The following is a 22,163-nucleotide window of genomic DNA, read 5'->3' on the forward strand; positions in this document are numbered from 1 at the left end:
CTTTAATTTTCAGATTCTGTACCTACCTCTTCTCTATCCAAACTGCAGAATTATTTTCTTTCTACACCATACCTCGCTCATCACGCAGGCTGTGTTCCCATGAATGATAGTACTGGAGGACTGAGTGTTAAAACGCACAGTGCTGCAGGGAAGCTGGCAGAGCGCCTGCTCTTCCGTTTACTGCATGCTGTGGTAACGAGAAGGTAGATGATGGGGGCCGGTGCAAACCGCCATCATCCTGGTTGTCTGTTCCTGTGCCAAGTACATGGCTCTCCTCCAGTAATAAATCACCCATGGCTCACTGTGGAGATGTTAGACAGTTTAGTGCAGGCAACACTGCTGCAATGTTGGGCTGAAGGTTAAATCTCAGCTAGCATGTTGTGCATGGACCATTATTGGGGAAGGGGAGCAGCAGCACCAAGTGTTGAAAGACTGCCTAGATCCTTGGATCTCGACCAACACTTGTGAAAGAGGTGCCACAAGAGCACCTGCAAATACAAGGTTCACAGCTGTAGACCAGCACAGCATCAAGCAGCAGCAGTAAGGACACAGCAAGTATCTGGCACAAAGAACAAGGTCATGTACCTCTGAGTGATTAATCTGAAGATCAAAGGCGCTATAACAAATAAGCACTCTGTGGAATAATGCTCAGCAGTGTACCAGAATATTCATCCCATCAATTCCCCTTAACAAAAAATAAATCAACACAATTATCCCTATTTGTTTTAAATTTCAGAAAGTATATCCCAGGTTTGTGTAACTTCTCATAACTCAATCATCACAGACGAGGTATCACTGATAAATCTACATTCCTCTCCAAAGCCGATGTATTTCGTCACGGGTATAGCGTCCAGAACTCTTCATTTATTCCATTTGCGATCTAAGAAGGGCTTCGGATACCTGCAGCATAGCTTTCATCTATATGGTTACCAGTTTTCTAAATACTCAGATTACTTTTCCATCCTTATCATTCGAATGATCTACCCCATATTAGGGCAGGGTGCCATTTCTGAGAAATGATCATAACCCAGACAGTTTGCAAGTTTGAGTTGCAGCCGTGAACTTTTATTTTGAAATAATTTTGTTCCATCCTTATAAGGTCCATGGTATTGGATGACCCCACATTAATATCCATCAGTTTTGTTAATTTTGCTCAATCTATTAACATCTTTATAATTTAAATGCTCCCATCTACACTACCTACAATGTCAGCAGTCCATGTGCTATCATGACACTTAATCCCAATCATCATGTCATTTACAAAAAGTGAACAATGAACTGTTTTGGCTGATCTGTCTGAAGAAGAATCTTGACCCGAAACGTCACCTACTCCTTCGCTCCATAGATGCTGCCTCACCCCGCTGAGTTTCTCCAGCATTTTTGCCTACCTTCGATTTTTCCAGCATCTGCAGTTCTTTCTTAAACAGTGAACTGTTATGAATTTCTCAATTTAAAGGAAGTATTCCAAAATGAACAGAAATTTTAAGATTGGAACAAAGACATCTCTGATGTTTAGTTTGGAGATACGGCGCGGAAACAGGCCCTTCGGCCCACCGAGTCCGCATCAAGCAGCAATCCCCGCACATTAACACTATCCTACACACACGAGAGACAATTTTACATTTGTACTAAGCCAATTAACCTCCAAACCTGTAATTCTTTGGAGTGTGGGAGGAAACCAAACTTCTTGGAGAAACCCCACAAGGTCACGGGGAAAACGTACAAACTCTGTACAGACAGTACCTGTAGTCAGGAGTAAACCCGGGTCTCTGCCGCTGTAAGTGCTGTATGGCAGCAACTCTACCTTTGTGCTACCGTGCCCCCGTAATGTAATGTTCTTAACCATTTTTCTATAACTGAGAAATGGAAATTAATTTATCCTGGGGATTTTTTATCTTCTTTGACAATTTATCAGTGGACTACACATGTGTAGGGATCATGGAACAAATTGACCGATTAAGCCCCGACATGGACTGGTAGACTAGATTAATTTTACTGAGGTATATCTTGACAATACTCACTACTTGTTGAACTTGTCCATCCTCTCCGATGCGATGGATGTGAACTTGCTGAGCATTTGCCAATGCATAGTGTAGTGTTTGGGCCTGGTTTTGCTGTGAATCTCCTGATGATGGCACTGACCCTTGCATTCCCCCTTCAACAAAGGAAAACAATTTTCAAATTCACGTTAGATAAAATTAGAACCACTCAAGATTCATACAGCATGGAAACGGGACCATCTCACAGCAAGCAAGATGCCCTATCTACACTAGTCCCACCTGCCTGCATCTGGCCTTTATCCTTCTAATATCAATAATAAGGCCTTTCATAACTTGCAGCCTATAGTTAAACACATGACATGTGAAATCCTGTTCACTGCCACAGCATTTGGAAAGCTAGACACTGTGATCTAATTATGAGAAAATCCTTGACCAGCCAAATAATGTTGAGTATTATCGACGTTGTGAATTTTATACTTGTTTCAACTATATTTAGCATAGATTTGAATCAGTAAGTAGGAATTAAGTATTTTACATCAGTTCCTTACTCCAAATGTTGCTGGGGACTCAATATAAAGGAATATGTGAAGAAAAGGCAGAAAACTGATTTAAAAAAAGCAGGTTCAAGATGGCAAACTTCTTAAACCTGGTGGAGAAAACACTAAAGAGGTCCTGGCCATAATTTTAAGGAGTAGAGAACTGTAAGGCTGATAAATATAGTAACTACAACCCAGTCATTTTAGCTTCACTGGTGGGAAATAATAATTATGGTTAGAATTAGTAACATGAACAGGGATCGATTGATATCGACAAATATAGGGCATACAGGCTATTAGAGGCATAGATAGTGAGAACCTTTCTCCCAAGGTGGAAATGTCCAACACTAGATGGCATAGCAATAAGCTGAGAAGGGAAAAATGTAATGGAGAAGTGTGTGCCGTTTTTTTATACGATCGGCTGCAGGAGGCGTCCCCTGGACACGAAGATGGCCAAACGGGCCGACGAGACTTTGAATAATGGCGTCAAAAATGGTTGTGCCCGCAAGAGTAATATATGCAAAAAGCAGTTGCTAATGTGACAAATAAAACACTATTGACTATTGAACTTCACCCCCTGCTTGCTTTGTTGAGTTATGTCAGCAGTTTGTTTTTTTGCTCACTTATACAGTTAATGGTTTAAATATTTCATGGACTGACATTTTCCTTTGTAGTCGACGGCAACTTTAGGTTTTTCATGATGTAAAACCCCAATTTGGTCATCACGAGGGCACAGGAGGAATAACAATGATGACAGAGCAAGTCTGCCTCAGTGATATGAGTCGATGGAAGCCAAAGTGCAGTAATGAAAGAAAGAACAGTTGAAAAAGTATTTAAACTCTGCATGAAAAATCCCGCTTAAAGTTATATATCATGGACTGAAGTCATTAAGCAACGAGAATTTGCCTCATCTACCTGATCCGCTCATGACCGAAGATGAGGGCGTCCTTCGGGCAAAACCTTTCACCGCCAAGCTTTGTCCACGCTGTTTTCTGCGCCATGCAGTTCGACATTTAGAGTCTATGCTCTGTTTTATTCGGTACCAATCCGATTCAGTGATTCCAAATTTATGAAAAAGATGACCTACAAGTGTTAAAAAGTTGCATATTTAACTTTGTACTAGATACACGATTACAAGCAAATTAGTGTAAACCTGGTCAGTTGAAAAAGCATCGCCACCAGTTGATCACGATGATTATATTTTATTGTCACTTATACCTGGCCAGGGCAGTGAAATTCTTTGTTTTTGCATACAAAGTACACAAAAGAGACGCCACAAAGGCGTTGCAAAGTTAAAATAAGTACTCATCCCTTCTTTGTCCCCCTCAACCTCCCCACTAGGTCCCTAGTTCTCAGCAGTCCCCCTCCCCCCCACGTCCCCCTTTGTTCTGTGGAGGTCAGTTTTGGCACACCCTATGTCACCCAGGTGCCATTAAATCTGAATCCACCTATGGCTATCCTGCACACCCAAAGTATTACAATATGCCGTGGCCCAAAAATCCAATATCAGTACAGCAAACAAGGCACTGGTGACCTCTGATCCCTTGTCTGTCTAATTTAAAACAATCTTCGAAAATGTTCACAACTTCAGTTTATAAACATTGAATCATAGGTGCCTTCATGTAGATAGTGAAGAGAATCTTGATACTAGTGCACTAAATGGAGGTGATTAAAAATATATATATATTCTGGTCATTTTGCAATGGACTGTGCTTGGGCTAAGGGCAGCCAATATTATAAACTATTCCAAGTTACAAATTCAGACCCTGAAACTAATAGCAAATGATCTAGGTCATGCATTGTTCATTTTCACAGGAAAATAGATGGTATAGCAATCTCACAATACAATAAAAATACACAAAAATAAACATTTTCGGTCATCATTAAGTAATGGCCCTCAATACAAAAAGCTGAAAGAACAGAAAGTCATCCCAGAACAAAAATCTGGCATTTGCAAATAATAGACAGAAATGCCCCTGGTCATGATGCTTTTGTTGAGACACAAGGAACTCCAGATGTTGAGCAAAACACAAAATGCCGAAGGAACTCAGCAGGTCAGGCAACATTTGAAAAAGTGTCTCGACCCGAAACGTCACCCATTCCTTCTTTCATGAGATGCTGCCTGACCCGCTGATTTACTTCAGCATTTTGTGTCTATTTGTCAGATAAGGATGCTTTGTCTCCATTTCACTTCTAGCCTTTGTCATTTCCTACACACATCTGCCAATCAAACCCCTCCTCATCTGTATCCACCTATCACTTGCCAAACTTTGTCCCATACCTGCTTTCTCTCCCCCACTACTATCAGTCTGAAGGAGGGTCCCAATCCAAAACATCATCGCCATTCCCTCAACTGACATTGCCCAATTTTATGGTAGACAAAAACACTGGAGAAACTCAGCGTGTGAGGCAGCATCCATGGAGCGAAGGAAATAGACAACGTTTCAGGTCGAGACCCTTCTTCAGACTCACTCTTTGCCCAACTTTATGATGCTTTTGTTACTTACTTCCTTGACATAAATTTTTTATGCGACTTTAAAAATTTTTTAAATTATTTTAGCTTAGAGATACAGCATAGAAACAAGCTCTTTGGCCCACTGAGTCCGCACCAACTAGCGATCACCCATACACTAGTTCTAACCTACGCGCGAGGGACCATTTACCGAAGCCAATTAACCTACAAACCTACATGTCTTTGGAATGCAGGAGAAAACCGGAACACCCGGAAAACACCCACGTGGTCACAGAGGGAACATACAGACTCTGTACAGACAGCACCCACAGTTAGGATCGAATCCAGGTCTCTAGCACTGTAAGGCAGCAACTCAACTGCTGCATCACTGTGCCGCTCATATTTGTTTTCCACCTGTTGATCTAGCTGGCACCACAAGTCAATTCCTAATTGATACTGAAGCGGAAAGTCATTGAACAGCCAACCACATAAGTGGGTTTGGAAACATAAATATGCCAGACGAGATAATGAGGGCAGATCTCATTTCCTGAAAGGCATTGGAGATCTGGTATTGTTTATACAACAATCCACTCATTTCATGGTTGCTATTACTGAGTCTAGCATCACTTTTCAAGTGCAAACGTAGTTAAAGTCTCCAATTAGCATAGTGCAAACTGGTTTTATGCATTTGGATTAACATGACAAAACTGTGGGTAATAGTGCAGTAACTTAGTCACTCTGTCAGCACTCCCCATGAGAAACAAGAAAACCAAATATTTAAATGCTGACAATAGTGTGTGATAGTTGTATACTTGAAGTTTAATATACATCTAACACAAGTTAATATTGGCTGCAAAATGGTGTGGGGCTGTATACCAGTCAACTTCAGTCAATAACACTTTCAGGCTTAGTGTTTTGTCACACTGACAAACATTGACATCAGTCAAATGCTTTATTCCTGGAATCATTTTACATAATTCTGGCATCCTTCTATTGAGAAAGCAGAAAAAGGATTTGTTCACATATCGTGGTAATGTCCCATTATCAAATATAAATGAGCACTCCAAGCAAGTTCCATTAAGATTGGCAGCCAAGTGAAATTCAACTCAGCGAGCCTTGAGTCAGCATATCTCCTGGAAGTCAGACTCACAATCAAGTAACAGTGATAAGACTAACATGACTGAAAGAATATTGTAAGCAAGCTTCCTTGGAGAACTTCATCCATAGCAGTACAACGGACATCGATCCTCTTAGTCCGTGCCAGTTCTCCTCAGGAACATTGAAGCTCATCACATTCCCCAATATTTTCACTGTAGTCCTGATTTTTTCCCCCCAATTGATCAAATTCTCTTTTGAATCGACCTTCACCACCCTCAGCTGATATATGGTAAACGCTAACCATTTGTTCTGTAAAAAGGTTATTCTTTTGCCAATCACCATAAATCTGTGCCCTATAGACTTTGACCTTCCCACCAACTGGAACAGTTTATCTCCAGTATTCTGACAAGACTCTTCATTAGAACAACACATTTACCCTAATATATTTGCCAATAATACAATTATTACCAAAGATCCCATTCCAAGGCAGATGTAAACTCAAATAGAGAAGAGTTCCAGGTGAAGGTATAGACCCAAAACATTGACTGCCTATTTCCCACATAGATACTGCCTGACCCATCGAGTTGCCCCAGCTGCTCTCTTTCATTGCTACGAATTCCAACATGTGTAGTCGCATTCCACAGCATAGTCATGCGGTATCATTCACAGTTAATGCTGGAAACATATCGCCTGCTCTGAAAAAAGATAGCATGAGACGTGCTAGGCAAATTACATCTCCCACCCTATCAAGGAACCCTTTTACTTCTGCTAATGACAACCCTTGATAGCCCAGAAATGAAGCAAATCACAGGCACTCCAGGATAAGCTACGAAATGTGGTAAGATTGGGTCGAAGGGTGGGAAGATAAACTTGTGGAACATAAACAGTAAGATGCAGTGGCTGGGGCCAGTATCTTTATTCTGTACTTTTCATTCAATATTACATATATTCTATTCTGATAATTCAATTTGATAATTGACAGCATCAGCGTTGACCTGTCAATAAAAAGTTCTAAAAGATTTGTCATGCTTAACTAGTAGAAATCCAAGAGACAATGGGAAGTTTCATGTTTAAGAAGGAACTGCAGATGCTGGAAAATTGAAGGTAGACAAAAATTCTGGAGGAACTCAGCGGGTGAGGTAGCATCTATGGAACGAAGGAAATAGGCAACGTTTTGGGTCGAAACCCTTCTTCAGACTTTTCATGAATAGTTTCATGAATGGTTGTTGTTGTACATTCATTTCTCAAAAAAATCCAAATCCCGAGAAATTTGGACGTATATCACATTGAGGATTCCACACTTGAGTACTTCTACAAAAAGGACACTAGATGTAGAGTCTAACTTAGTGCGCAACTTGGAAAAGGCAGTTAAGTTTGAGACTTCCTTGATCATGCACAAGCAAGCTTGGTGATATTTACTCATACCTCACACCATGAATGGTCAGGCTCTGGGGAGTGTTGGAGCAGAGGGATCTAGGATGCAGGTACATAGTGTCTTGAAAGTGGCGACACAGGTAAATAGGGTGGTCGGTGCACATCAGTCAGAGTATTGAGTATAGAAGTTAGGAGGTCATGTTGCAGTTATATAAGACGTCGGTGAGGCCACATTTACAATATTGTGTTCAGTTTTGGGAAGGATGTTGTCAAGCTGGAAAGGGTGCAGAGAAAATTTACAAGGATGTTGCCAGAACTCTAGGGCTGAGCTTTTGGAAGAGGTTGTGCAGGCTGGAACTTTATTCCTTGGAGCGCAGGAGGATGAGCGGTGATGTTATAGAGGTGTACATAATCGTGAGAGGAATAGATCGGGTAAACGCACAGTCTCTCGAAAACTAGAGGTCAGAGGTTTGTGAGGTGGGGTGGGGGGGGGGGGGATATTTAAAAAGAACCTGAAGAGCAACTTTTTTTTTACACAAAGAGTGTTGGGCATATGGAATGAGCTGCCACATGAGGTAGTTGAGGCAGGCACTATCGCACAGTTTAAGAAACATTAAGGTACATGGGTAGAATATGTGTGGAGGGATATGGGCTAAACGCAGGCAGGTGGGACCAGTGTTGATAGGACATGTTGGGCGGAGTGGGCAAGTTGAGCCAAAGGGCCTGCTGCCACGCTGTGTGACTCTGTGTGACATGATTTCTGAATCTACTCCATTTTCTCAATACTAATTCACTAAAGAAAGTCAGGCATGTTTCATTGCTGTTGTTAAGGTCTCAAATGTTCACTTTCCATGGGATAACTAACCTACACTTGGTCCTTTTCATAAAATTGCAATAAAAGCTCAAATACTTGTATCTGAATATTCCCTTTCACAAGTTCAAGGCATCCCAGAGCACTCTGATGTTAATAAAGTGCCATCGTTTGTTTCAAAATAGGAAACCTAGCAGTCAATCTGCATGCAGCAATGTGAACAGTGTCATCCTTAGTTTAGATCAGGGGTCGGCAACCTTGTTCTGCATAGGAGCCAGGACGCATGTCTGTGAGCGGAGGGCCGGCCGCATCTATCATGTCTACACGTGGATCCCGCCCCGGATGGCAGGCATCAAATCACGTGTTCACAGAAGGAGCACGGCCGTGCCGGCAGTTTTGCGCAGGATGCGGTATAGCCAGAGTTCGGCACTCGGCCGCTCTTCGGCGCGCCGGATGATTACAGGAAAATAATCCGCCTGCGGGCCGGATGATTTCGGCCGAAGGTTGCCAACCCTTGGTTTAGATGTTTGAATAGTAAACAGTAAGAAATTACTATTTGTTTAAGAATGCCATGGAATCTTTGGCATCCACATGAAATAGGTTGAATGCAATTACTAAATTAAATCAGAAGATAATTAAACAACAAATCTGGAATTACTGATTGGTAGAATAATATTTAAGATATAAACCAGCCTGAATTTTTGCCCAAAACAAAAATCTTTCTTTTTTTTCTTTCTTTCATTCTCAGTTTTTACCAATTTGAACAATAAATTTAAATGGCAAAGATATGATGCATATTGTTCACAGCAAATTATCTTTCGTATTTGTAACACACTTAAGTTATGTTCATACCAATTAATCCATCCCTAGTACTGCAGAAAAAATATTTGCCAATACTTATTATAATAGTTTATTTTATACTAAATAATAAATAGGTTAATGTAAAAAGAACACTATAATAGATGCAGAAAATAGCATTTTAACAGGTATGTAGAAAAAAAAATTGATGCATACATCTAATTCCGTAAATCATTAAAGGATCCAGCTGCTTTTTGCCATGTTTTCCTTGCCCTGAGAGATTGGACACAGCCTGTATCTCACGATGGAACAGATAATCCAAAAGTGTCAATGCCACTTTTTCGGCCGTTCTGCAGTTTGTGGCAACATGTTGCATATCAGCAGGAGTGATAGGACATCTGACTCGCATCTCGGGGTTGTTCTCATCACCTAACCATGTTCCATTTGGGAAATCCTCTGTGGAAAAAAAATTATGAAAATCAGAATTCAGGAGAAATACATAACAGCACCAATTAAACTATTTTAAAAACAATTCCTAAATCTTATTCCATAAAATTTGATTGGGTCTTGATTTGTTTTTCAGTATTATCCTTTTAATAAAAGCTTATTCATATTCATCAAATCAATATTGATTTTTATGGAAGTCATGACTATATGTAACATAAGTTGCTGGAGGAACATTGGGTAAAAAAAAGCAGCCATAATTCTCTTTAACTGATTGTTCAACAATATATTTTCTTGGAAATACATACATACATAGCATGATTAGATATGGCAAAATTATGATAAAATGAATATGAAATAACTGCAAAACTGATCAAAGCAGTCCAATTGTGTTGCCCATTCACCTCGCAAGGCATCATTTGGCCACTGCATTCTTCAAAAGTCCAGAATATTCCTTTCAGAGTACTCACCAAAAATCAAGATCATCAGTAAAACTAAGACTCAGATAAATTTCTTCCTTGCAGGCAAAACATATGTCTACACTCTGATATACATTTGATATTCATGATTTACAAAGATAATCAACCACTACCTCAGGGCATATAATTTCTAAGACAAAATCAGAAATGAACTTCAAGAGTATTTTGTTGTCATATGTACCAAAACGGAACAATGAAATTCTTGCTTGCTGCAGCATAACACAGTACTCAATAGATAATATAATAACAATTAAATAGTTCAATAAAACACCCAATATAGTGCAAAACAATAAGCCCAAAGTCCCTGGTGTAAGTAAGCAAGGTAATTTGGAGTTTAGTTGAAGTTCGTAGGGTTGTTGGGAAGAAGCTGTTCCTGAAACTGGACATTGCAGTTTTCAGACTTTTATACCATCTGCCCAATGGCAGGAGTAAAATGACAGCATGGCCAGGATGGTGTGGGCCCTTGATGATGCAGGCAGCCATTTTGAGACAGTATCTCCTAAAGATGGGTAGGTCAATAGCCATGAAGGACAAGGCTGAGGTTACCCGCCCTATCAGCCTCTTACCACTGTCAACCTGCAGATGTCAGCTCGCCTTTCCTGAGGGGATCTTTTTAGAAACATATAAAATTCTGAAGGGATTGGACAAGCTAGATGCAGGAAAAATGTTCCAGATGTTGGGAAAGTCCAGAACCAGGGGTCACAGTTTAAGAATAAGGTGTAGGCCATTTAGGACTGAGGTGAGGAAAAACTTTTTCAGCCAGAGTTGTGAATCTGTGGAATTCTCTGCCACAGATGGCAGTGGAGGCCAATTCACTGGATGTTTTCAAGACAGAGTTGGATATAGCTATCAGGGTTAGTGGAATCAAGGGATATGGGGAGAAAGCAGGAATGGGGTATTGATTTTGGATGATCAGCCATGATCATATTGAATGGCCTACTATTACACCTATTTTCTATGATTGTCTGAGAGTGAACCCATGGAAAGCTACTAGCCCATATGGAGATCCCAGCCACGTCCGCAGAACCTGTGCAAATCAGCTAGCAGAAGTATTTGCGGACATGTTTAACCTCTCCCTACTATACTCTGCTTAAAGAAGACCACTATCGTTCCAGTGTAACAGGTACATGGTCAAATGATCAGACGTTGGGAGACATAAAGTAGATCATGGAATTGTTTTTTTTAACAATTCTATTATTCTGTTATATTTAAAAAAGTCAAGATCAAAATAAGTCTTTTGAAAAGTTGAGATACTATAAAATGAAATTAAAAATTGGCAAACACGTTGGATGATTACCCTGCATAGGAAATTGAAAAAAAAAACAAACATCCTCAGGAAATTAATACTAAATCAGTAACAAGATTCCCCAAAATTAGCATAAACAAAACTTTAATGATGAAAGTTGTGGCAATCTTGAATGACAAATCTCAAAGACTGCATCATTTCCTAGAATTTAAAAGGAAGTATGTAGGAACAATGTAATGTCTAATTATAATTCTCCAAAGTTCTCTTGATGCAGTAAAAATATATTATATTTGAAAATGTATTTGTATCACTTCTCTTTTTAAAAAGTACAAGGGCAGAAACGAGGAAGCATACATAAGTTGCCTTAATATTTTTTTTGTTGGAAATTTAGTCAACATTAACAATAGAATGCCCTGACACCTTTAAAATGATCAACTGATCAGAAAGTGCCAATATGAATATTATTGAACAAGCGATTAAAAGTCAAGTATTTAAACAACAAACAATTTAACAGAACCATAGACGTAACACACAGGTAATATACAATAATCAAAAATACAATAAATTAATAACTGTAATACTAGATAACTATAATAGTGCAAAAACCAAAGTCAGTAGTGCAATCAAAGACAGTCTACACCAACCAAGATGTCCCATCTAAGTTAGTACTATTACCCGCATTTGGCTCATATCCTTCTAAACCGTTCCTATCCATGTACCTATCCAAATGTCTTTTAAATGTTAAGGCACCTGCCTTAACTACTCCCTCTGGCAGCTTGTTCCATCACCTCATGTGTAAAGTGTGGAATGGAAAGTAATGGATATGGAAGACTCTATACTTGTCAATTAACTGAAATTCCAAAATTTGATGCAGTCCATCCTCGGAGACTTGGCTAAGTTTGAAATTCATTTTATTTAGATAAATTATTGACCTGGTTAAAAAATAAGCAAATAGTCAGGAAACAGGATTTGAGCATCTTGCAAAATGTGATGATTGCCGTCGCAAAAGTATCTGTTTTGGTTTCAACCACTCACTCTCGGGATAGATATTAATGAGCTAGGGAGGACCTATATTCAGTTATTACAACAAATTTACCTGCAATTATTTAACCTATTCCTATAACACTCCAACCTTAAAACAAAAGTCTTGAGGATCTGTCACTCTTAAATCTAACAATTTTCCACCAGGGGGAGCTACACGGTGGCTGCCTCTCCAACGTTCTGTCTTCGTCTTTTCATTCTTTGTGTTATTAGTTTGTTGTAAAATGTATGTTTTTGCTTATCTTTAGTTTTTGTATTTGTGCGGGGTGGTAGGGGAAACGTTTTAAAATCTCTTTCCTCGACGGAGGTGTGACTTTATCCATGTCGTATCTCCGTCTACACTGTGGCCTAACATTGTGGAGTTGGCAGCCTCTTGTTTGGGACTTCTAGTGCTCCAAAACCGCGGAGCCTGCGGGCTTTAACATCTTGGAGCGGGCGATCCCTTTGCCAGGGGTCGGCCTTTGGTGCTCCAACCTGCGGGAGCTGCGGACTTTCACATCGTGAAAGCTCGCGTGCCCTGGTTAGCTGCCGATTTCGGGGACTGCAAGCCGCAGAAGTTTCAACCGTCCCAATGCGGGAGCTCAAACCGCCCCAAAGTGAGAGCTCGATCACCGGCTGCGGATGGTTCAACTCCCCCGACCGCGGGAGGAAAGGAGGAAAGAAGATAAGACTTTATTGCCTTCCATCACAGTGGGGGAATGTGGAGGAGCCGCTGTGGTGGATGTTTATGTCAAATTTTTTATGTAGTTGTGTGTCTTGTTGCTTTTTTGGTATGACTGTATGGCAAACCAAATTCCTCGTATGTTGCAAAACATGCTTGGCTAATAAATTACGTTTATGATTATAATTATTACAATGTTTTACTGATAATAAATTAATTAAACATGTGTTGGTTTTCTACCACAACTCACATGTATCCACCTATCAATTGCTAGGCTTTGTCCTGCCCCCACTTCCAGCTTCCTCCCCCCCCCACCCCCTCACCACAATCTGAAGATGGGTCCCCGACCCTAAATATTCACCAGGAATGCTGCCTGATGTTTTGTCTTTTGTCTTTTCTACCACAACATATACGTTAAATATTTACAATTTGCTGGTTTGTCCATTAACGATTCAGCCTAGGAATTGTTCCAATCAATTACTTCCTCATTCTTTCAAAGGCTGCTTTAATTAAATTTAAAATCTTGCTATCTTTCCCCACTCCTCATTCTCGTAAACCGAATACCGAATTTAATAATATTATGGTCAAACACTGCAAGCTGCAGTAAAACTCACATTAGCAATATTCCTGGCATGTTTCTGAAACTGATCCAATTTTGGTCATAGGCTATAATGCTGAGGAACAAAAATAGAACACTGCAATAGAGACAACACAAGTATGACATGTACAAGGTGTTGGTGAGGCCACAATTAGTGTAATATGTTCACTTTTGATCACCCTGCAATTGGAAAGAAGTTGTTAAGTTGGAAAGAGTGCAGAGAAGATATACGAGGATGTTGCCAGGAAAAGGGCCTGGGTTATAGGGAGAGGTTGAGCAGGCTAGAACTGCATTCCTTGGAGCATAGGAGGATGAGGTGATCTTATTAGTGTATAAGATCATGAGGGGAATAGACAGGGTAAATGCACCCAGTATTTTACCCAGCGTAGGGCAATCAAGAACCAGAGGACATATATGGTGAGAGGGGAAAGATTTAAATGGAATTTGAGGGGCATTTTTTTCAAACAGAGGGTAATGTGTGTATGGAATGAACTGCCAGAGGAGATAGTGGAGACAGAAACATTAACATAATTTAAAAGACAGTTGGACACGTACGTGGATGGGAAAGGTTTGAGGGATATGGGCCAAATACGGGCAGGTGGGACTAGTGCAGATGGGGTACTATGGCCGGCATGGGCAAGCTGGGTCAAATAACCTGTTTCTGTGCTGTATGAATCAATGACTATTTAATATTTAATTCCACATTAACATGGCCAACGTTAATTAATTATAGAGGAACAAAAGATTGCAGCGGGTGGGATTTGTAGCAAAAAAAGGAGAGCTGCAGGAGGAAATCAGACAGTCAAGCAACATCTGTAGAGGGAAATGGATAGTCAATGTTGCATAGAGGGAAGTAGCCAGGAGAAAGAGGCAGGACAAAATGTAGCAATAGCTGGATACAGGCGAGGGAAGGCTAATTGGCAAATAACTCTCAGGTGGGAGAAGGAAGCTCATCAACTTTGCTACTAACCTCCACCCTGTCTTCAAACTTGGACCATTTATGACGCCTCTTTCTTGATCTCTCTGTCTCCATCTCAGGAGACAAACTATTCACTGATACCTACTACAAACCCCATGATTCCCACAGCCACATAAACAACGTCCCTCCCCATCTTCAGACACAGCTCCCACACTGGGTGACGATTTATAGAACACTAGCTAACAATTTGGTGCAAATCAAATTCAGTCGGACTCTTCAAAAATAATTGGATAAATATTTAAAGGAGAAAACATTTACAGGGATGTTGGAAAATAGCGATGCCAGTGGGAGAAGTGGGAGTCACTTTTTTAAACAGTAGATGTAGATTCAATAAACCAATCGCCACCTTCTGTGTAGTTTTTTCTAAAACTATGGCAGAAGGTAGGAACCTGCTTCTAGACTTCTGCCAAAACCTTTCTGGCAAATTTACACATTTTATTCTCCCCATTGGAAACTAATTTTGAATCAGCACCCAATAAAAGTTTTATGATTTTTAGTCAACATTAAATAATAAACTACTTTAAGGTAAAGAAATTAAACCAAAGTAATTAAAAGCTTTCAGTTAATGTACATTAATGATTATTAAATAAGACAATTTTTGAAAGATACATTAAGCTATGGTTTCTATTTTCATTAGGTAAGTAAATAAAAATTAAATGCACACATGCGATTAACATTAGTATAACGATAGGTTCTATAGTATACCGGAGAGAAAGATCGCAACAATAAAGAAACATTGATAATAAAACAATTTGACAACAATCTATCATATCAAACAATGTTTTTTCATTCCAACTTAAAACTATCATAACCATGTTGTTAATTATAGTAAATTACTCTTGTGGTATAGATCTAGTGTTGACATCTTTTGCCATGCTGGAGTGGTCAGCTGTGCACTGGAGAATGAAGCAACATCGACAAGCTACTGAAGAACCAAAATATTCATTTTTGAAGTTATCACTGCATTAAAAAAACACTACAAATCACAATAAGGAATTTATGAAACTGCACTATTTCACATCGAATCTAGCACCGTGTCAAAGATACAAGACCCAAGAGAAATTATTGTTATGACTAGTATTGTTGCAGACAATAAATATTTCACAAATTCAATTCCTCCCTGAAATATTACTGTGGGCGCCATAGATTAAAAACGTGCAACATTACACACATCATGGCTAATCCCTCTATTCAGCAGCTCCGGATATTAATTTTGGTAACCAGAGAATATTGCAGGGCTCAAAGATCCTGTGAAGCTGGCATGTCTCTATTGGCCTCAAACACACTAAAACGAGTAAACTGGTAAAAATCCATGACTGGTAAGAAGGTGATGCATTGTTCTGCTTCGTGTGACAATTACATGGATGGTTTAAGGAATGTACCTTATCTAGGTATGTTACAAAACCTACCTGAATCTGAGATGAGAATCTGCCCCCAGGCAGTGTGCGCGATTTTGGCGCTGTTTAGAGGGGGCGGGTTTAAAACGCGATTTTTACTAGGCTGTTGCAATCGAAAATGTTCAGCCTAGTAAATCATTAACGGAAAATCGCTGAAAGACCCCGTCGCAAATGGTATTATTAGTTTTTATGGCCTTGTATAATAGTTATAGTAGTTTAAAATCACTCTCTAAACCCGCGACCTCTTGCAGCCCCAGGGTTTTATAAAGCAAACAATTAAAGGTATGTACCTTATTTTTACATTAAAAGGGGCTTCTTAAGAACCCTGTATATAAAGTTGTCTATAGCGAGTAGCTCATTTTGGGCTCTTTATATCCCGCAGTATTTTTCTGGGCATTTGAGGGCACAAATCCAGCGCAATGTGAACGTTCTAAACCAGCGCGTTCCACAGGAACCCACTAGAAAGCCGATTTAAAATAGACTTTAATTTACAGCAATTGAACACTAAATTCCTTCCATTTGGCCTATAAATTAATGTAAATGAGATTTAAAAATCATGTTTTATTGTGAATTATTTGTGAATATTATTTGGACACTTAGGCTATTTAAAAAATTATTAAGAAATGGATAGATGTTTAGATCTAGTAATTGAACTTTGAAATTAGCTACAATTGGGTAACTAACTAATTATATGCTTTAATTTCAGGTCATCCAAGTAAGATTATTTTATATTTGTCTCGGAATGCTTCAATCTATGATAACTGAAAATTTCATTCAGTTCTCTTAATTTTTAAGAAGGTTATGGGCTTTTGACTGTCCACGATCACAGCTTTTTTGTTATGTCCATAGAAAATCAATAGGAAACAAGATGCTAATTTCCGAGTATGAAAATGGCCATAACGTTTTTATTACTTGAGATATGAAAGTGAATTAGGTGTCAAATTAAACTTATTGTTATGCTTTATCTGATGGGATAAATTGCAGACTTGATTTTTTAAATCTCAAAATTTTGTAACATTGCTACCTTATCTAACGGAAAAACAGTCTAAATATGGGACATGAACACTGCTCTTAATTTTAGTGATGGTAATGGGTCAAATAATTCCATTATCTGGTGCGTCTTTAGAACCATTCTGAGAAAGTGTCTTAGCCCTGAAATGTTAATTCTGTTTCTCTTTCCACACGTTGCCTAATCTGCTTGGTTTTTCCATCATGTTTTGTTTCAGTTTGAGATTTCTAGCAGTCGCAGGATTTTTACATGTTTACACCTTCAGACCTGTTTAATCGCTTTGCCTTCCACACTTATCTCCTTTAATCACTCCTATCCTGCACTCCACCTTTTCTGCCCATTGCCTTCCCCAGCTTTTCAACAGACCACCATGAACTCCCACTTTAACTTTCATGTTTTCCTGGCTCTGCTCTAGGTTGTAATTGGTTGTAAATTATTCTGTCAAGATGAATGACCATCATCAATCTGAAGCATCTACTTCAGATTTACAGGTTTAGAGGAATTTCAATTTTGGCTTGCATAGCTGAAACAACTCCTGTTGAACACAAACAGAATGAATTTATTAATGGACAATATCTACAGGAGTGCCTGAGGTAAAAGGCAAGTGGGACCCTTTTCCCAAAGCTTAAGCTACTTGCCAAATGCAAAATGATAAAACTTTGTAAACTGCAATAGAAAATGAAAGATCTTCTTCTATGTGGGCAGTATCCGAAATATCTCCCTAACTTATCCAAACTAGAAAAAGATTAAAAATGCCCAATCATATCTTCCATTTTAATAAAACTGCACAATCTTTGCAATGAATACAATAATTTAGTACTACGCTTCTTTTGGTTAACTGAACCAACTAAACAGTGAAAACAATTAAAATTAAATTTAAAAAAGTGACAGGTTAATTAATTTGCTTAGAAATATTTAATATAATCTTCTTGAAATATATATCATTAAATGGTATTATTATCTTGCTGCCTCCCATTCCACATCAATTGAAATCAAGGGTGGAACAGTGACGCAGCGGGAGAGTTGATGCCTTGCAGCTCTTGCAGTGCTGGAGACCCGGGTTCGATCCCGACTACGACTGCTGCTGTACAGAGTTTGTACATTCTCGCTGCGACCGCGTGGGTTTTCTCCGAGATTTTCGGATTTCTCCCACACTTCAAAGACGTACAGGTATGTAGGTAAATTGGCTTGGTAAATGTAAAAATTGTCCCTAGTGTGTGTAGGATAGTGTTAATAGGCGGGCATCACTGGTCGGCGCAGACCCGGTGGGCCGAAGGGCCTGTTTCCGTGCTGTATCTCCAAACTAAACTAAACTAAACAATTGTTACAGGGCAATTTCTCTTTCAATTAAAGTTGGGATACTTTGGGAAATTCATTGTCAAGATCCTCAACTGTGTCCTCCCAACAGCCATTGAGTTGCTCTTCAAATAGCAAAGTGATTTCCATCCATATAGACACAATAAACATGAAACTCACCATGCAATAATTCTAACAGAAATTCAAGGACCAAATCAATCACTGTACATGGCCATTTTTGACCTCCTGACCCTGTCAGTACAATACAATACAATACAATACAATATTTATTGTCATTTGAGCCTCAGTGAGGCTCAAACGAAATTCCACAGCCATACAAACAAAGACAATTTCCTACAGACATACACACAATTTAATTCACACAAACATCCATCACAGTGAACCCACTGTGATGGAAGGCAAAGTCTTTTCTCTCCCCTGTTCTCCATTTCTCTCCCGATGTCCAAGCCCCAGGCCTCAATCAGAAGGGACTATGGAGGGGGAGGGGGAGAGGGGGAGGGGGAGGGGGAGAGGGGTAGGGGGGGAGGGAGAGGGGGGAGAGGGAGAGGGAGAGGGAGAGGGAGAGGGAGAGGGAGAGGGAGAGAGAGAACAGGAAGGTACACAAAATTGCTGGAGAAACTCAGCGGGTGCAGCAGCATCTATAGAGCGAAGGAAATAGGCGACGTTTCGGGCCGAAACCCTTCTTAAGAACGATCAGTCTGAAGAAGGGTTTCGGCCCTAAACGTCGCCTATTTCCTTCGTTCCATAGATGCTGCTGCACCCGCTGAGTTTCTCCAGCAAGTTTTGTGTACCTTCGATCTTCCAGCATCTGCAGTTCCTTCTTGAACATGAGAGAGAACACGAAGATTGGCGCTGTAATTAAGACGGCTAGCACAGTGTACGGTAAGTTCTTTAAAAAGAGGGGAGAAAGGGAGAGAAGGAGGAAAAGGGGGGAGAGGGGGGGAGGGGGGGGGATGGGGGGTGGACAACTTTTAAGAAGCCAGACAACTTTTAATGCCAGAGATACACAGTTGTGAAGTTCAGCGGGCATTTAACATTACCTGTCGGTTATTCGTTGGTTCTGAAAACTCGTGCTTACGTTTTTTTCCCCCAATGAGCCAATGAAAATGACTCAGCAAAGGCAATTAACTAAAACTACCTACGACTACCTATACCTACATGGCGACCCCACTACAACTGCACCTACGACTACAGGATTATTGAATTTCTCCATGACGACCAATTTTTGGTCACAGACAAATTATCAACATGTTGAAAAATTTGCGGCGACCATACTGAGGCCTCGACTAGTTCCCAGAATGCGGGAACTCCTCGCGACCATGAAGGAGACTCACCAGAGACCACCAGCGAACATGTGGCGACCATGTGGCGAGCGCAGAGTCTCCTGCACTCGCCTAAAAAGTCACCTAAGTGGGACAGGCCCACCTGTTTGCTTCATTGTAACATGCGAGATGTGATCTTAATCGATAGATGCAGAACAGGTCCAATCTCAATGCAGATTAGTACCCAACAAGGCATCTCTTGTCCCTATACTTCCTCCCTCACATCCATCCAGGGAGTCCAGCAGTTCTTCCGGGTGAGACAAAGGTACACATGCACCTCCGCCAACCTCATCTACTGGATTCAGTGTTCCCGATGTGGCTTCCTTTACATTGTCGAGACCAAGAATAGATTAAGTGACTATTTTGCTGAACACTTGTGCTCGGTCCATCAAGGCCTGCTGGATCTCCTGGTTGCTAACCATTTTAACTCCCCTTGCCACTCCCATACTGATCTTTCTGTCGTGGGCCACTTCCATTGCCACAGTGAGGCCACATGCAAACTAGAAGAGCAGCACCTCATATTCCACTTAGGTGGCTTACAATCTAACGGTATGCGCATTGAATTCTTCAATTTGAGGTAAATAACCTACAAAAAAGACCCCTACCCTTGCCCACCCGATATACACTACCACATTTTACTCTCACTCTCTTCCCTGTGCTCACCTGCATTCAGATACTTTTCTCCCCTTCCCCCTCTCCCATCCCTCTTCCATCTCCATTCGTTCTTCTGGCTTCACAATCCCCAGCTCCTCTATCCTTATCTCACACTTTCTGTCTTCATCTCTGTCATTTGTCCAACCACCCGCCAATCAAAGCTTCACTCTCACATGTATCCACCTCTCACTTGCTAGGCTTTGTCCCTGCCCCCCCCCCCCCCCCCCCCCCCCCCACACAACCAGCTTCCCCACAACCCCCCCCCCCCCCCCCCCCCCCCCCCCCCCACAATCTGAAGAAAGGTCCCAAACCCAAATATTCACCAGGAATGCTGAGTTACTCTGGCACTTTTTAATCTATAAGGAGAAGTTGTACATGCTTGGATTTTCTCCTTTGGAGTGCTGGAGTCTGAGTAATGACCTGATCGAAGAATATAAGATTATAAAAGGCATGAATAGGATAGTCTTTTTTTTCCCCCAGAGTACGAATGTCAAATACCAGCTTAAAGGTGAGCGAGGATAAGTTTAAAGGATATTTACAAGGCAAGCTTTATACACAGAAACTGACAGATGCCTGTAATGCGCTGCTGGGGGTAGTTGACAGAAGCAGATAAGACAGAACACAAATACATGAATAGGTAGGGAACAGAAGGGGGCTCATGCACAGGCAGAAGTGGTTACTTTAACTTGGCATTATGGTCGTCACAGACACAGTGGGCTGAAGGGATGTACTTTTCTATGCATCTATCTATAAAAAATCCCAACCTTGAAAATGTAATTCTCCAGTAATACCTTTCATGCGATTTTCTGTACTAATTTAGACAGTTTGAATTTTTCTTTTGGGTGGGAAAGCACAGTTAAACATCCTGGAAGCCACTGAAGTTAGATTGACAAATGTAATTCAGAAGCACCCTCTCCGACCTTTGCCTTGAGCATGCCTTTGATTTTGTATCCTGCAAGTGATGTGTTTGGGTGATTCTATTCCAATCATGCAGATATAATGTCTTTGCTTTGGCAAATAAAAGTGACTTTTGGCTTGTAGAAACTGAATGAGAAATATTTTAAGTGTGAAACATAATTCCTGTGTTATCCAGTAGCATTAGTCAGAGGGGATAAAACAGAGGGATGAATAGTATTGGTTGTAGCTTATGGTTCCAAAAGGTACCTTTGGTATTCAGCCACATCTACCCTAGTCCGGGGTTTGTGTAGATCCTCTGCAGATCCGTGGCATTTGATTAACATTCTTTTGTGCAATCTGTCACTCCCCTCCATGACTGGAATCACCAGGAAACCCGTGAATGATTCCTTTTTTGCGGAATCCTTTTCCCATGAGAATCTCTAATAATCTTCTCATAATTTTATAGTTCCATCAGGTCGTCACTCAGCCTCCACCATTCCAAGTTTGTGAAATGTCTCCTAAGAGCTAATACTCTCCAATCCAAGAAACATACTGGTGATGGAAAGAGCTGCTGATGCTGGTTGATACCCAAGAAAGACACAAAGTGCTGGAGTAACTCAGCAGGTCAGGCAGCAATGGGATCCCACTAGTCACATCCCACCATCGCCGCCCCTTTCAGCTTTCCGCAGAGTCCGTTGCATCACAACGTAGGGCAGCACGTTGGCGCAATGGTAGAGTTGCTGCCTTACAGCGCCAGAGCCCCAGGTTCAATCCTGACTATGGGTGTTTGCCTGTGCGGAGTTTGTACGTTCTCCCCTGCTTGGGTATACTCCGTGGTCTCTGGTTTCCTACCACACTCCAAAGACATACAGGTATGTAGGTTAAATGGCTTGGTAAAATTTGTAAATTGCCCCTAGTGTGTGTAGGATAGTGTAAGTGTGCAGGGATCGCTGGCTGGCGCAGACTCAGTGGGCCAAAGGGCATGTTTCCGTGTTGTATCTCTAAACTAAACTCACTGATTCGCTCATCCCTTCCCACCCAAACCACCCC

General features: G+C 40.6%; 1 protein-coding gene across 4 annotated transcripts in view; it reads right to left on the bottom strand.

Annotated features, from left to right (window-relative positions):
- The window catches only part of banp (BTG3 associated nuclear protein), a 144,034-nt gene that overhangs the window by 47,434 nt on the left and 74,437 nt on the right, over nucleotides 1-22,163 (bottom strand). For 2 of the 4 annotated variants that reach the window (XM_055649052.1, XM_055649056.1), the window contains exons 7-9: nucleotides 9,286-9,525; nucleotides 3,452-3,619; nucleotides 2,021-2,158 (exon numbers count right to left, since the gene is read on the bottom strand). In XM_055649052.1, coding sequence (XP_055505027.1) covers nucleotides 2,021-2,158; nucleotides 3,452-3,619; nucleotides 9,286-9,525 — 546 coding nt within the window. The remainder of the gene's footprint in view (nucleotides 1-2,020; nucleotides 2,159-3,451; nucleotides 3,620-9,285; nucleotides 9,526-22,163) is intronic. The other 2 variants (XM_055649055.1, XM_055649053.1) reach the window with 2 other exon arrangements.

Source organism: Leucoraja erinacea, chromosome 17 (assembly GCF_028641065.1).
Source record: "Leucoraja erinacea ecotype New England chromosome 17, Leri_hhj_1, whole genome shotgun sequence".
Taxonomy (NCBI): Eukaryota; Metazoa; Chordata; class Chondrichthyes; order Rajiformes; family Rajidae; genus Leucoraja; species Leucoraja erinaceus.